Here is a 13,895-nt window from a genome sequence, read left to right on the forward strand (position 1 = left end):
CTTTCCCTTCTTTTCCCATTCCAGTTCTCTCCCCCCCCTTTCTCATGAGGGGAACTGAACCAGTGGCTGAACAGGGTCCTAGAAGTCATCCAGGGTCAACGTGAACTGCAATTCTCTTTGGCCCTCTCAGCATCTTCTCCCTTCCAGGTATTGGAGTTATCGTGCTGGGGCACAGGTCTCACTTGGAGCCTGCCCTCTGCATCATGAAACAGACAGGATGATCTACCAGTGTCTCGGCTGGATAAAGGGATGTGCAGAAAGGCTCTATTTCTGGGGAAAAGCAGAGAGTGCTGAGGTGCTGGAGGGAGGGCTTCTACTTGGAACAGCTTTCTCCTATTCATCTGGGAAGGAGCAAGATATGGAGAGAGAAAGGGCAAGAGCCACTGGCAAATTCCTGCCTCTCGACCAGCAAGAGTCAGGGCAGCACAGGCCTACCCTTACTGCCTATTTGTCTGATCTGGAATTTCTGCCTGGGATCAGTGATCCTCCTTTTCCTTCCCTGGTTACTCTTCAACTGATTCCTCTGCTTTCTTTCTAGCAACCACCCACAAAGTGACAACTGTGCTGCACATGGTGCCATATATCACCACAGAGAAGACTACTCCTACCATGTCTTCTGTCAGTACCTCCAAGATCTCCATCTCCAGCGAAGCCAGCCCCACTAGCACCCCCAAAATCCCACTGACAACATCCCCTGCTCCTAGCAGCACCCTTAGCACCAGGCTGCCAACTCCTGCTCCGTCTACACTCTTATTCACCTCGCCCTTAACCTCCACTCCAAAGCCCACACCTACAACACTGAGACCCAAGCCCTCTTCCCTGACAACCAGTGTTCCAGCAGAGTCACCTACAACTGCATTCTCCACACTTTCCACAGCCAAAACCAGCCTGCTGCCATCATCTGTTTCTTCCCCCTTCTCAACTATATCCTCGACAGCACTAAGCACATTGCTTCCTGGTATGTATTTCTCCTGCTCTTCAAGCTGGTATGTTTGCTCTTCCCAGTTTTGACTCTCCATTCCCACCACTCAGGACAAACCATTTTGTTGATACCCTCCTTTGCCTACTGGTTTTAACATTGTCACTCCTGGGATCTGTGGTGAGGTGCTGGGACTATGCTGCGATTCTGTTTGGGGAGGAACTTCTTTTCTTCCTTGGAGTCCGTTACATATGAGAGAACACCCTGTCTGTTTTGGAGTGGGCAGACAGTGCCCTGTGCCAGTGTCTTGAATGGACATGACACATACAGAGAGTTTCCTCTTCCAGGGAGAGGAGGAATAGCTGCGGTGTTGAAGGGTAGCCCTGATGCACTGTTCTTAACCCATCTTCCTGCGGGGGGAGGAACAGGATCGGAAAGGAAAGGACAGGAACAATTGCCACATTCCTGGCTCTTGCCCAGCTAGCCTGTGTGGCACAGTCCTACCTTATAGCCCCATATCCCTAGCGCAGGGCTTCTGCATGGGAACAGCCAGCCTCCTTTCCCTTTACTTGTTACTTTTTAACCTTCAGCTCACCTATGCTTTCTTTCCAGCAACCTCCACCCACAAAACGACAACTGTGGTGCACATGGTGCCATATATCACCACGGAGATGACCACCCCCACTATGCCTTCCACCAGCACGTCCAAGACCTCCATCTCCAGTGAGGCCAGCCCCACCAGCAGCTCAGGATTCCCACTGACAACAACATCTCCTGCACTCAGCAGCACTCTCAGCACTAAGCTGCCATCTGCTGCTCCGTCCACACACTCTACCTCACTCCCAACCTCCACACCAAAGCCCACGCCTACAACCCTACAGCCCAAGCCTTCTTCCCCGACAACCCGTGCTCCAACAGAGACACCTTCACCTGTCTTCTCAACACTCTCCACAGCCAAAACCAGCCTGCTGCCATCATCTGCATCTTTTCCCTTTTCAACTGTGTCTTCGACAGCACTGAGCACATTGCAACCCTGTAAGTCTGCACTTAGTCCTTCCTACTGCTCTGCCTGCTCTTCCCAGTTCTCTGTTTCCTACCTCGCAGCACAAACCATGCAGCGTTCACCCTCCATGTTGTTATCCCTCCTTACCTTCTGCTTTTGTCACTGTCATTCCTGGGACGTATGTTGAGGTTCTGGGACTATGCCCTGGTTTGAGTTGGGGTGGAACTTCTTTCCTTCGTAGGAGCAGCTAGCCTGATGCTCTGCTTTGTGATCATCAGTGCTGGTAGTACAGCAGTGCTTTAGCTGTTTCTGAGGCATGCCGCACAGCACTGAGGCATGCTCTGTATCTTATTGGCCTAATACATGCCCAAAGGTTTCTCCATGAGAACAGCTCATCTTTGTCATTTTTTTCTTGCCCTGCCACTCTCAATTGTGTTGTGCTTTTTTTATACAGCATCCACTCACAAAATGACAACTGTGCCACACATTGTGCTGCCAGTCACCACAGAGAAGACTACTCCAACTGTGTCTGCCACCAGTACCTTTAAGACCTCCATATCCAGTGAGGCCAGCCCCACCAGCAGCCCAGAAGTCCCACTGACAACAACATCCCCTGCTCCCAGTATCACTCTCAGCACTAGCTTACCATCTGCTGCTCCATCCACACTCTTCTCCACATTGCTCCCAACTTCCACACCAAAGTCCACACCTACAACCCTGTGGCCCAAGCTGTCTTCTCTAATAACCAGTGCTGCAACAGAGTCGCCTACACCTGCATCCTCCACACTCTCCACAGCCAAAACCAGCCTACTGCCATCATCAGCATCTTCTCCCTTCTCAACTGTATCCTCAACAGTACTGAGCACATCTCTTCCCGGTATGTATTCCTCCTGCCCATCAAGCTGTAGTGTTTGACCTTCCCAGTTGTCACCCTTCATTCCTACCATTCAGCACAGCCCATTTTGTTGTCCCCCTCCTTTTCCCACTGATTTTAGTACTGTCACTCCTAGGATCTGTGGTGAGTTGCTGGGTCTGTGCTGCAGTTCTGTTTGGGGAGGAACTTCTTTTCTTCCTTGGAGTCCATTACGTATGAGAGAACATCCTGCCTGTGTTAGAGCGGGCAGACAGTGCCCTGTGCCAGTGTCATGCAGAATTTCCTTTTCCAGAGAGAGGCAGCCTGAGGCATAGTTCTGAGGTTTCTAGGGAGGGAAAAGTAAGAACTGGGAATGGAGCCAGCGGCCAATTCCTGCCTTTTGACCAGCAAGAGTTAAGAGCGTGGCAAGATCCTACCACCCCACATGCGTAACCTGGAGCTTCTGTATGGGAACAGACATCATTTCCCTTCCCACGTTTTCCTTCAACCAACCTATGCTTTCTTTCCAGCAACCTCCACCCACCGAAAGACAACTGTACTGCATGTGGTGCCATATATCATTACAGAGAAGACCACTACCACACCTGCTACCACCAGCATCTCCAAGACCTCCATCTCCAGCGAGGCCAGCCCCACCAGCAGCCCAGAAGTCCCATTGACGACGACATTCCCTGCCCCTAGCAGTCCTCTCAGCACCAAGCTGCCATCTGCTGCCCCATCCACAATCTTCTCTACTTCGCCCCTAATGTCCATACCAGAGCCTACACTTACAACCCTCTCTCCTTCCACATTTCTCTCTTCTGAGAGTGCTACATATTCGTCCTCCACACACAACACCACATTTTCTTTTACTCCGCCTGGTGAAACATTTTCAGTAGCATTTCCTACTGCTGCCTCTGCCAAATCCTCTCCAGCTGTGATCCCAAGTCTATTACCTACCACAATTAAGTTTGCTCCCAGTATCACTACTACTGCTTCCACAGAGATCCCATCCATTGAACAGACGTCCATTCAGACGACGACATTAACCACCACACGCACCACATCAGTTCTTTCTGTCACTTCTGGTCTTTCAACTTCCTTGTCTCCTGTTAGGCCATCAACAGCACCACAAGGTAAAGTACTTCCTTGTCATTTGCTGTATGGTATTTTACAGTTCAGTACATTTTTTGTTTCGTGTGTGAATTTTCCTGAGATATTATGTATTCTTTGCTAATCCAATTGTGTACATTGACAGTATTTTTTGTTTTGAGCTTTCTGCATTAATATAGAAAAGTTGCCTTGAAGTCTTTGTTCTCACAACAGCAGGCTTCCTGCAGTGCACTGATGTTTACGTGATGGGGGGAGAGGAGAGGCAGTTATAAATGTTTTTATGCCTTAACCGCTGTTTGAGGACCCAGGAAACAAAGAACTTCTCAATTTCAGCCAATTCCTGCAATCTCTTTTGGGTTAGCTCCACACACAAAGGAGAACCTATCTGGAAAGTATACTTCAACGATCTCATACTGCCTTCTTTACTGTGACTGTTCCTTTTCTACTATCTTATATCACTTTCACTGTCCATTTTCCTCTTAGTTTATGATGTGCAGGTAGAGGAGAGTACATTAGTGTGTGTGATTGCCTCAGTATCAACTGAGCCTTGCCTTCACCAATGCTCGTTTCATCTACAAACTTTCTTCAAGCAGGGAGTTTCAAAAGTTTAACTGATATGTCTGTAAAGAAACAAAATCTCAGAAAGGACCAAATCAGGAATTTTTCAAGTCCATTGCATCCATTATGTGAACCAGAAATAACTCCCTGCAAATTAGCCTGCTCATTGTTTCATTTATGTCTTTGTGGTTTCATCAGTATCAGGAATAGAGGTTTTTTAGACTTAACTTTAATTTTTAGGCTCCATCATTAATATAAATGTTTGTTGTCCTTTTTCTGTGTTTGACAGAGTTTTGTAAAAAAGTGGAATATGAAGAAAACATAACTTACAAAGGCTGTTCTGCAAACATCACTTTGAGCCGATGTGAAGGACTGTGTCCATCTTCAACAAAGTAAGGATACTGGAGAGCTTCTATAATATACGTACACTAAGGCCGTTTCTTCTTTAGCACCTGTGAGTAGTGATATTTGTCAGCTATCACTCCCTTTACAATTCAGTGAGAAAAAAATGTGTGTGATCTGTACCCAGCAATATAGTGCTGGGGTACGAGCCAGCTAAGTGGAAAGAGCACCTGTACAGAACAACAGTGCGTAGAGAACTGGAGTGCACACAGGGAATATCTTCTCACTTAAACTTCTAAACAAAGGCTGGCAATACTGCAAGGTTTGGGTTGTTTTTTTTTATTATTATTATTTAAGATAACAGTCAGACTACCAACTTTTCTTCCATTCACAGCTATTCTTACCTAAATATCTTTTCCATGCAAGCCCAGAAAGATTTTCTTTTTCATCTACTATGCATTTTGCAGTGCTAATCAATGACAAAGCACCAGGTGGATGAGCTGCTTCTGCATTCCTTGCACAAGACTATTCCAAAATCCATTCCTGAACAAAACCTAAAAGGCTGTTTGCAAGTCCTACCTGATCCTCCTTCTCTTCCAAACAGGTTGAATGTTGAGAACATGGTGCTCAGTGCAGCATGCAGCTGTTGTAGGCCATTGCAGCTCCATAAGGAGGAATTTCAGCTACCATGCGAAGATCCAGATAACCCTGGCAAAAGGCTCACTAAGGACATTACTGTGTTTGGGGGCTGCGTTTGCAACTTTGACAGCTGCATACAATAGCCAGACCTTCTGATAGCTTCAGATACAGGTGTTGTTTTTTTGTTTTTAAATTCTTATTTTAATTTTGTTAAACATTAACAATTAGTTACAACCTAATACTTCCATGGCAACTGCTCATTGCTGGGAATTCTGTACTGATTATACAGGTTAGCCTTGCAGGGAGCTTCCTGAACAGCTACCTGGAGCATCAATTAAATTAACTGAATGATGAATTATTCCTAATCTTGAGGGGAAGGGGTGGGGAGAGAGTGGGCATGGTTTAGGAGCAAAGACTGTCAGAGTCCATCTAGCCTTGTTCAGGGCAATACTTGACTAGAGGCTAAACACTGGCCTGTGCACTGTGCAATAACAGAATTTTGACTTTCAAATAAAGTAGAAGGAATTGGATTTGTTAAATCATTCCTCATTGTTTGACCAATTATTTTGCCTACAGATAGGCTGTTAGGTTGACTACACTTGAACTAGGACCTGTGGATTAGCCCATTACTGCACAAACGAGGAAAAGAGACAACCAAAGCAAGCCACTGCCCTTCCTCTGAAAGCAGGTGCAGTGCTTGTGCTCATCTTCTGGAGGCAGCTGCTGTCAGACTGCAAGGTGCTACATAAGCCCAAACCTCCGTGGGAGGAGGTACCTCTGTGCATCCTTCATGTGGGGCATTTCTCAAAATTCATTAACGCAGATAAGCAGTGGCTTTTGGACAAAGAAGAAATTTGCAGGGTAATTGTCTGCTACATTTTGAAGCATCAAAATAGTTACCAAACAATAAATCTAATGGGAAGAAGGTAGTTCACCCAAGCAATTTCCACTTGCTGCTAGTAGAGATAATTTTTTTTTTTTTACTACTATTTGCAATTCCATTGAGAAAGAGTTGTATAGAATTTTAAGTGAGTTTTAGACAACCACTAAGAGCCTGAAGCAAAATACAAACAAACAGAAAGTTTGAGTGAAGTATTTAACAGCTCAGGTACTTTCTTCTTTTACAGCCAAGTAACTTCTTCCAAATCCTGCCTGGGTGTAATAACAGATGTGTGCTTTTGTAGCCATGGAAAGCAATATATGAGTCACCATCTAAGTTGCTATTTATGCTTGCAATGCAGAGAAACAAGGAAAGAGCCATTGTTCTGAAACAGCTGAAATCCAGAAAACAGTTATTTCAAATTATGTTAAAGTATTGTGATGGGCTACATCAATTTACTGTTACATGTACTCTTAAGTGTTCATATGCTCAGCCACTGTCAAATATACGAATGCTTAGGAAGGAAGATTCTACATCAAGTTTTCACTGTAGAGTGTTTATAACACAACCAAAACAAAACAAAAACAAAACACACACACACACACACACACACACACACACACACACACACAACAACAACAAACCAAAAAAAAAAAAAAAAAACTAAAACTACCAGAAAATCCAAACTCAGATCCACAGGCCAGGTAAGACTGAACCAAAACAATCCACCAGAAGTTTGTAGGAAAGAATTTACCATCCCACATCAGTTGCTCTTCCAAAACATTATATTCGGAATAAAACAACCATTCTGGGCAATTATCCTTTACATTCCCACTCCCCCAGACAAAAAAGGACAGTCTGATTACCGTTCTAATCATTTATTTAATCTTAATATGTTCTTCTGATGAATATAGTCTAATATATAGTCTTCTATATGAAAATTCTCCACTTAATTTGACAGAACTTTGTTTTATACAAATAAGACAATCACCATAAATGTTACATACTGGAGTGTAGGTCAAGAATGAACAAATGCTACCTGTTTTGCTATTCAGTTATTTTCACACATCAATGCCTGAAAATACTGTACTTGAAAACAATAACACTGTTTACTGCAGAAATTACTTTGTCTGCTTGAAAGGATACATCACTTTGGTAAGTTAACCATCATTCACGAAAAAAAACCAAAATAAAAAAAATCAAGTATTTACCCTTAATTTGTTCACTGTTCTGCTCATGGCTTCACTGAGCTGACATCTAATACAAAACGTGAACAATCATAAGCTTAATACAGTCACCACTGAAAAGACGCTTTCCCTTTCCCCCCTCCTACCCATATTTTTAATGCACATTTTTAGCACAGCTGGAACCAAAGCTAAGTGAACTAGTATAGTACAGCGTGTCTTGAGATGTCCTTTGACAAGGGCACAGAACATATCCAGAGAAACAGATGTACAATAGGAATTGGGGAAAAAAATGAATGAAGCTCCTCCCTGTCTCTGCTAAGACTCCCTTAGTTCAGCACAACGGATTTTTAACGCAGTAGCCAACAACATGGTTAAGACAACAGGATTAATAAAGATCACACAGCCTCCAAAGGACAAAATACAAGGTAGTTCGGTAGTACTTTGCCAACTACCAACTTGACTGCAGGAAATGCTTATGCAGATTTTTCAAAAGATAATATCTGTGATCAGAGAGCCTTGATTGGATGCTCGAGGGGCCATGAAAGGGTCAACTGTTCAAGAGAACTTTTCCAGAAAGACAAGGTCTATAGACAACTTTACATCCAATAAAGTCCATATTTACCAACCACTTCTGGAAAAAAAACCCCACAAAACACATAATCACAGACACCACACTCCAACCTTTGCTCCTCAGTTCTCTGGTACTCAAGTGCGATCATAAGCCTTCAACCAAACCAAACTCTCATCGCCTAGTTCCATCTTTTAACTCTTAAGCACTGATAGAAAGCAAACCATAGTCACCCAAGTAGAATCCTTTCCCCTTCTGTGTGCAAAGCAGTGTTCTCATTTTCATCACCATCCCTGTTACCCAAAGCGTTTATTTGGCTGTAAGAGTTGTGAGACAACAGTCCTAAGCTTCCTTCAAGCAAGAGAATGTTGATCTGAGGTTCACTCCTCACACCAGCAGCAGCTGATCTCTTGGGTCATCCTGACCTGTAGTACCGCTCACTGACAACTGCCTGCAGTTCCTAACCCCTACCTCACCTGCTTTGTTTTAACAGCCTTCGGTGCATTTCCAGACTTGAACAATGCGAGCCAAACTTAAGCCCACTTTGTTGTGCAGAGAGCTTGCTCATGTGGAACAAGCTATAATGGTTTTGGTTGCAAAAGCCCCTGTATAAGCTGAACACGCTCAGCCTTTCTACTCCCAATCTCAACACAAGTCTTCCACACTGTGTTGGATATTTTTACCACCAATAACAGACTGGAAACTGTACAAATACCAGTTATTCAGCCTCTCAAGTTTTAGCACTGTACATCAGGGGGAAAATAGTTTAAAATTAAATATTTGTCTACAAAGTGCATGCCTCAGCCTTCAAGTGCCTGCTTTTTCCTTCTTCTCCTTTTATACAATACCACACTAATGTGAACCCATACTCTCTGCAATCAGCTATGTCATCAGGACTGCTACTTGCTAAATCTAAAGGGCAACAAAAGAAAAGAAACAGAATATTTAAGTTTGACTAAACAAACACGTACTCATTCACTACCTACCAGAGAAGTTCACCTCATTATTTGAGATAAGTAGAAGGATTAAGAATAGCTTTTGTGCTCAATCCACTTTCCAAAGATCAAAAAAACAGCTAAGATGTAAAGATTTAGAAGATTAATATTTTATGACTCTGGATCTGTGGCATTTCTCAAATAGAACAAAAATTGGTGACAGTCAACATAAGCATTCAGGTAAATCAGGTTCAAACACACCTTGGAATCTGCCCTTCCCATCCAGTACAACACTTGAAGCAATGTTTAACTTTACACTGATGATATATTAACGTCTGAATTGACCCTACTGAGCATCAACACATTTTTTCTTCAGCTCAGAGCAGAGGGAGTACCTGTTAAAGGCACTAAGGCAGAATGTTACTAGCCATTTCCAGTTGAAACCCGAGGTTACTACATCAAAGTCAATTTCCCTTTAACAAGTTTAAAAGTGGGACCTCTGCAATAAAAGAAACACAAAGACAGCCCTCCCACACTTTGTGTAACATACTAAAAGCCATTCTAATGTAAAAAGTCACTTCCCTGTACTGTACATTTCACACTCACAATTTCAAACAAGGGGCAAGTCCTATTAAGGCAGGGAGCTGGTATTGGTTAACATTGCAGTACTCAGACAGTGATGTACAAGACATTTATTTGCAGTATGATGACAATGATATAAATGGAAAAACAAAAAACTGCCATGGTTAGTATTAAAACTGTTCTGACAGCAATTCACATAATCTCTGAGATACAGCTTCTTTACTTGTTCGTAGTGTGAGTCTATACATCTGAAAAAGAACACAAATATATATATTTATAAACAGTTTGGTTTTAAATTAATATACTGCCAACTAGTGAAAGTTAACCAGTTACTATTTACTTGTTTTGATAGATTTCATAAGATCTCATGTTAAAACATTCAGAAGCAGGCAGCCACCTAGCAATTTAGCTCTTTCAAACCCTTGTTGGGAAAGTTGCCATTGTTCTAATGTTTCTAAGCTTTAATGACAAATTGATGTCCCAGATTTGGTTTTTCCTTTTAAAGGAGTAAGTGTTGTGGGGAAGTCTAAAGACTCTACTATCATTTGTTTGGATAACAGGATGCCCAAAATTTATTTTTAGTCCTCACTTAAATTTGATAAAACCTCTAGCAAAATGCTTTTACAGATATTTTTCCTCTGAACAGTTTTGTGCTCATTTGTGTCTAATGTTTTTTTTTTTTTTAGCCACATCATTATTTCATTCTTCTTAAATGACAAAGGAAGTTGTACTTAGCCTTGTCCAAGGTGCATAAAAGAATAACATTGAACATTTCCAGCCTTCCAGGGAAATTAATCCACAGACAGTCTGGAATAATACAGTGATACACACATAGAAGAGAATTCCTATGAAGCAGCAGCTTACCAAGCTATGTCAGGACTAGCTGCTGCAATTTCATTTCTTCTTAAAGCTCACAACCACAATTAGCAATTACAAGAGATATTTTCTATAAATACCTGGAGGAATTTCAGATATAGACTTGCCTTTTCAATTTAGCGCAGACAAGAATTTGTATTTATGCTGTAGATACAAAAAGATACCTGTGCCTGGAGGTTGGGTTCAAGGCGCAGCAAGCATCCAATCTGAGTAGTCTTTGTATGTATGATACCAGCACCAACAAAGTTAGCAGGATTGGGATCCACCTCCTCAAGTAGGGCCGATCCAAAGCCAATTATCTATGAAAGAGATACAGAAGATTTATATGTGGTAACAGTAAAGACAAAAATACCAAAGTTTACCTGAGCACAGCCATCATTCATTAGCAAAGCAAGCAAGGGACTAATTTGTTTCAAGTGAAAAGATAAGAGTTATTCAGTTCTGTTAGTACAACAGAAATCTTTCAAGTGATGGAGTTATGCTTGTTGTCGAGCTGCACCTGAAAAGAGTCCTTGAGGAAAATTACTGAGAAACTAGTAAGATTCAAGTTAAGCCTCTCCTCTTTTTGATAAAGCCATTTCTGCTGTCACTAGAGTGCTCTGCCTAAGACAGATAGATAGCTCTATAAAAAGCCACAGTGCTATGCTCTTTTATTCTCCAACTAGTGACCCTAGTAAATTAAGTCCTGAAGTTTTTTCCAATTCAATTTTAAGCATTAAATTTATGCTTTCATACATAGCTTCAGGTTTCCAGCTGCTGCTGAAGACTACACTTAATTCATTCCAAACTGAGAAACAGCTCACTCAGCCCAGCCCTGCCAAGGGTCAGATACACGTGGACAGGATAATCTAATTGCCACATAAGCTAAAATGAACAATGTTTCCTTATACCACTACAAGATACTACACTACCACCAACCTTTGCTTTTGTGATCTCTGCATCCATTGGGTGTTTTGCTTTAAAGATGTTCTGTACTTCTTGTTTAGGACTGCAAGACAAGGCAAGATGAATATTTCTTAACATGTAGTACGTACAGAATTGTTGAGCAGCAACTCATTTTATTGGAGGAGCCTATAGCTCACAAGACTAAGTATGTATGAGCCACATTCACAATATAGCCTTTTACTTTCCTTGGTCTACCACAAAAGCCCCAAGCATAAATATAGAGAAGGTCTTACTTGCTCAGTTGCTTCCAACGCTGGAAAAAGTCTTGAGAAGACATTTCTGTTGGCTGGAAAAATTTATTCAGTGTGATGGGTAATTTTACTGAAAGATTCTGGAATGTTCCACCGTACCTGCATACAGAGTAGACAGAACATGATGTGTGTAATATAAAGTGCCTGCAGTTTCTCATCCTAAATTAACCAAACAACCGAGGAGGAACTGTAAGATGCAATTGTCTGATCATTAAAATCCATCAACTGCAGATGATGTTATTTATAAGTTACAGATGTAACTGGATGTAACATCCAGTGATGTATGGATTTATTTGCTCTGTTAGATGACACATGAAAGTGAGTTGGCAGAATTTCTAGTAAGAATCTATTTCAACATAGTTTGCTACCCTTCCAGATACACACTAGTAAAAAACAGTTAAGACTTGAATAACAGAACACAGGCCAGAAAAACCAGGACTGTAAACACGAATCTTTCCCAAAGGCTGATGTTGAGTTGACATAACAAGATTCTGGTTTTGGCTACATGCATTTTTTATCCAAGTTTTTTTTTTGCACAAATGTTCTTAGTTTCCAGAAGGGAGAAGTTTCAACATATATTCCCTGTCAAGATTTCATGAGAAAAGATGACAGCTGGCTTATATGCATAGCAGAAACAGAAGCATTTGAGACATTTTATCAATGGTTTGTGGTTGTTTTTTTTAATCAGACTGTTCCAAATGTGTTCCTTCCCTCCTCTGGTAGCTTCAAGTTTTGTTGTATCAAATGTTCAGGTAAATTATCTGCCCAAGATAGCTTTGGACTTTGTGCATCCTATATTCTACACATCAGTTCGAGAGCCGTGGCAACTGAAACATGCTTTCTTTTCTTAAATCAATTTTACTGTGGTTTTACCTGAATTGAATGTTCAGAATGGGAGCTTCCATGAAGTCTGATACACATTCAATGTTCACAACCTGCTGAACCTGTGCACCTCCATCCACTGTGGGGTCAACAGGTTTTGTCTGAAGATTCAGGCATGAAAAGTAGCTAAGGAAATTGAGCAACAAACTGACAATATTTGCTATTTATTAAAAAGTTATGGGTAAGCTACAGGAAGAATTCACATTGTGTCCACTGGTTCTATGCTTCCGAAAATTCAAAGTCTGATTCTTGTAAAGCTAAAAATATTCTTTTCATATTGACACATCTAGAAGCAATAACTCCCATGATTTCCAGAGTTACAGGAAAATTCCTTAAGAAAGATGCCCCAAAAGGGTTTGAAGGCAGACTCTCTGCAATATAAGCCACTACGTTATTTTGATGTGAATACTGCAGTAATACTTAGTCAAACAAATTTATTCACATACACTCCCAGAAACCTTCAATTAGCAATGCAAAGCATTAAGGAGAAACTGTAAATTAAAAGCTTAGTTTCAAGTACTGTCATCTTTGAGCACATGCACTCTTCTACTTACAGTTCATCAAAAGTCATCTAATAATGCAGGACACCACATTTATACCTCAGCAACTTCATGACAGCAGAGAAAGCTAGAGTTACATTACATGCTTACAGAGAATAATACACTCAGAATAATATCCCCTTATTTCCACAGAAAAACATCTCTGTAACCAGAGTTTCAGAAAGAGAGTCTTCCATCTCTGCTCAAGATTTTGATAAAAACCTCAGAAAGGCATCAACAAGTTCCTATTCCTTCATATTCAAGGACAAGAAGCCTTGATCCAGCAGCTTTATTACCCTTACATGCAGCATAAAATACAAAACCTGAAGAATGGGCAACCAGGGCTGCCTTTAAGGATATTTGGTTGAAGGTCATCTGAGCAGATTACTGTTGGAGTAAAATTCAAGAACTGTGTTGATGTCTTATTACCATAGAAAATGAACATACGTCCTAGGAACAAAAGAATAGAGGCATTAGCAGCTTGAGGTGTATCACACAAAATCATACTGGACTATTTGTGCTTCAAGTATCTCATCCACTGACTTTTTACCATTCTTTAAATCAAAATTTTAAAATGCAGCATACTCTGTATGGTTTATATTGCAAAGATATTCACAGAATAAAACAACAGTAGCTATCACACAAGCACTTAAATAATCAAATAAACAGTGAAAGTCTTCTAGTTACTGGATAATGCTATTTTCTATGTTTAAAAGTTGTTATGGTATTAAAAGTGATAGAGATGGGAAGAAGTCAGGTCAGTGCTCTATTCCTTAGTCTTTACTAGATGTCTTCAGGATCCTGTACATTAATGTATTATGAT

The 13,895-nt window shown here is 41.4% G+C and overlaps 2 protein-coding genes across 5 annotated transcripts in view; one reads left to right on the forward strand and one right to left on the reverse strand.

Annotated features, from left to right (window-relative positions):
• The first annotated feature begins 302 nt into the window (after positions 1–302).
• On the forward strand, positions 303–6,916 carry LOC116216655 (mucin-5AC-like). The gene is made up of 6 exons (XM_031553461.1): positions 303–958; positions 1,532–1,954; positions 2,377–2,799; positions 3,306–3,911; positions 4,736–4,838; positions 5,393–6,916. Exons 1-6 carry the CDS (start codon positions 571–573, stop codon positions 5,568–5,570), a joined length of 2,121 nt encoding a protein of 706 aa, XP_031409321.1. The 5' UTR covers positions 303–570; the 3' UTR covers positions 5,571–6,916.
• Positions 6,917–7,836: 920 nt separating this feature from the next.
• AP2A2 (adaptor related protein complex 2 subunit alpha 2) overlaps positions 7,837–13,895 on the reverse strand; it is a 30,204-nt gene continuing 24,145 nt past the window's right edge. For all 4 annotated transcript variants that reach the window (XM_010711138.3, XM_019615421.2, XM_010711137.3 and 1 more), the window contains 6 exons: positions 13,433–13,522; positions 12,525–12,648; positions 11,634–11,750; positions 11,374–11,443; positions 10,620–10,754; positions 7,837–9,827 (listed from right to left, as the gene is read on the reverse strand). In XM_010711138.3, coding sequence (XP_010709440.2) covers positions 9,750–9,827; positions 10,620–10,754; positions 11,374–11,443; positions 11,634–11,750; positions 12,525–12,648; positions 13,433–13,522 — 614 coding nt within the window. In that variant the 3' untranslated portion in view covers positions 7,837–9,749. The remainder of the gene's footprint in view (positions 9,828–10,619; positions 10,755–11,373; positions 11,444–11,633; positions 11,751–12,524; positions 12,649–13,432; positions 13,523–13,895) is intronic.

The sequence above is a fragment of the Meleagris gallopavo genome, chromosome 5 (genome assembly GCF_000146605.3).
Source record: "Meleagris gallopavo isolate NT-WF06-2002-E0010 breed Aviagen turkey brand Nicholas breeding stock chromosome 5, Turkey_5.1, whole genome shotgun sequence".
Lineage (NCBI taxonomy): Eukaryota > Metazoa > Chordata > Aves > Galliformes > Phasianidae > Meleagris > Meleagris gallopavo.

Bases quoted from the DNA above. Each gene is read 5' to 3' on its own strand.
- LOC116216655 (XM_031553461.1), top strand. From the start codon at position 571: ATGGTGCCATATATCACCACAGAGAAGACTACTCCTACCATGTCTTCT. The intron at 959-1,531 runs GTATGTATTTCT...CTTTCTTTCCAG, and splicing joins ACTAAGCACATTGCTTCCTG to CAACCTCCACCCACAAAACG. The intron at 4,839-5,392 runs GTAAGGATACTG...TCTTCCAAACAG, and splicing joins CTGTGTCCATCTTCAACAAA to GTTGAATGTTGAGAACATGG.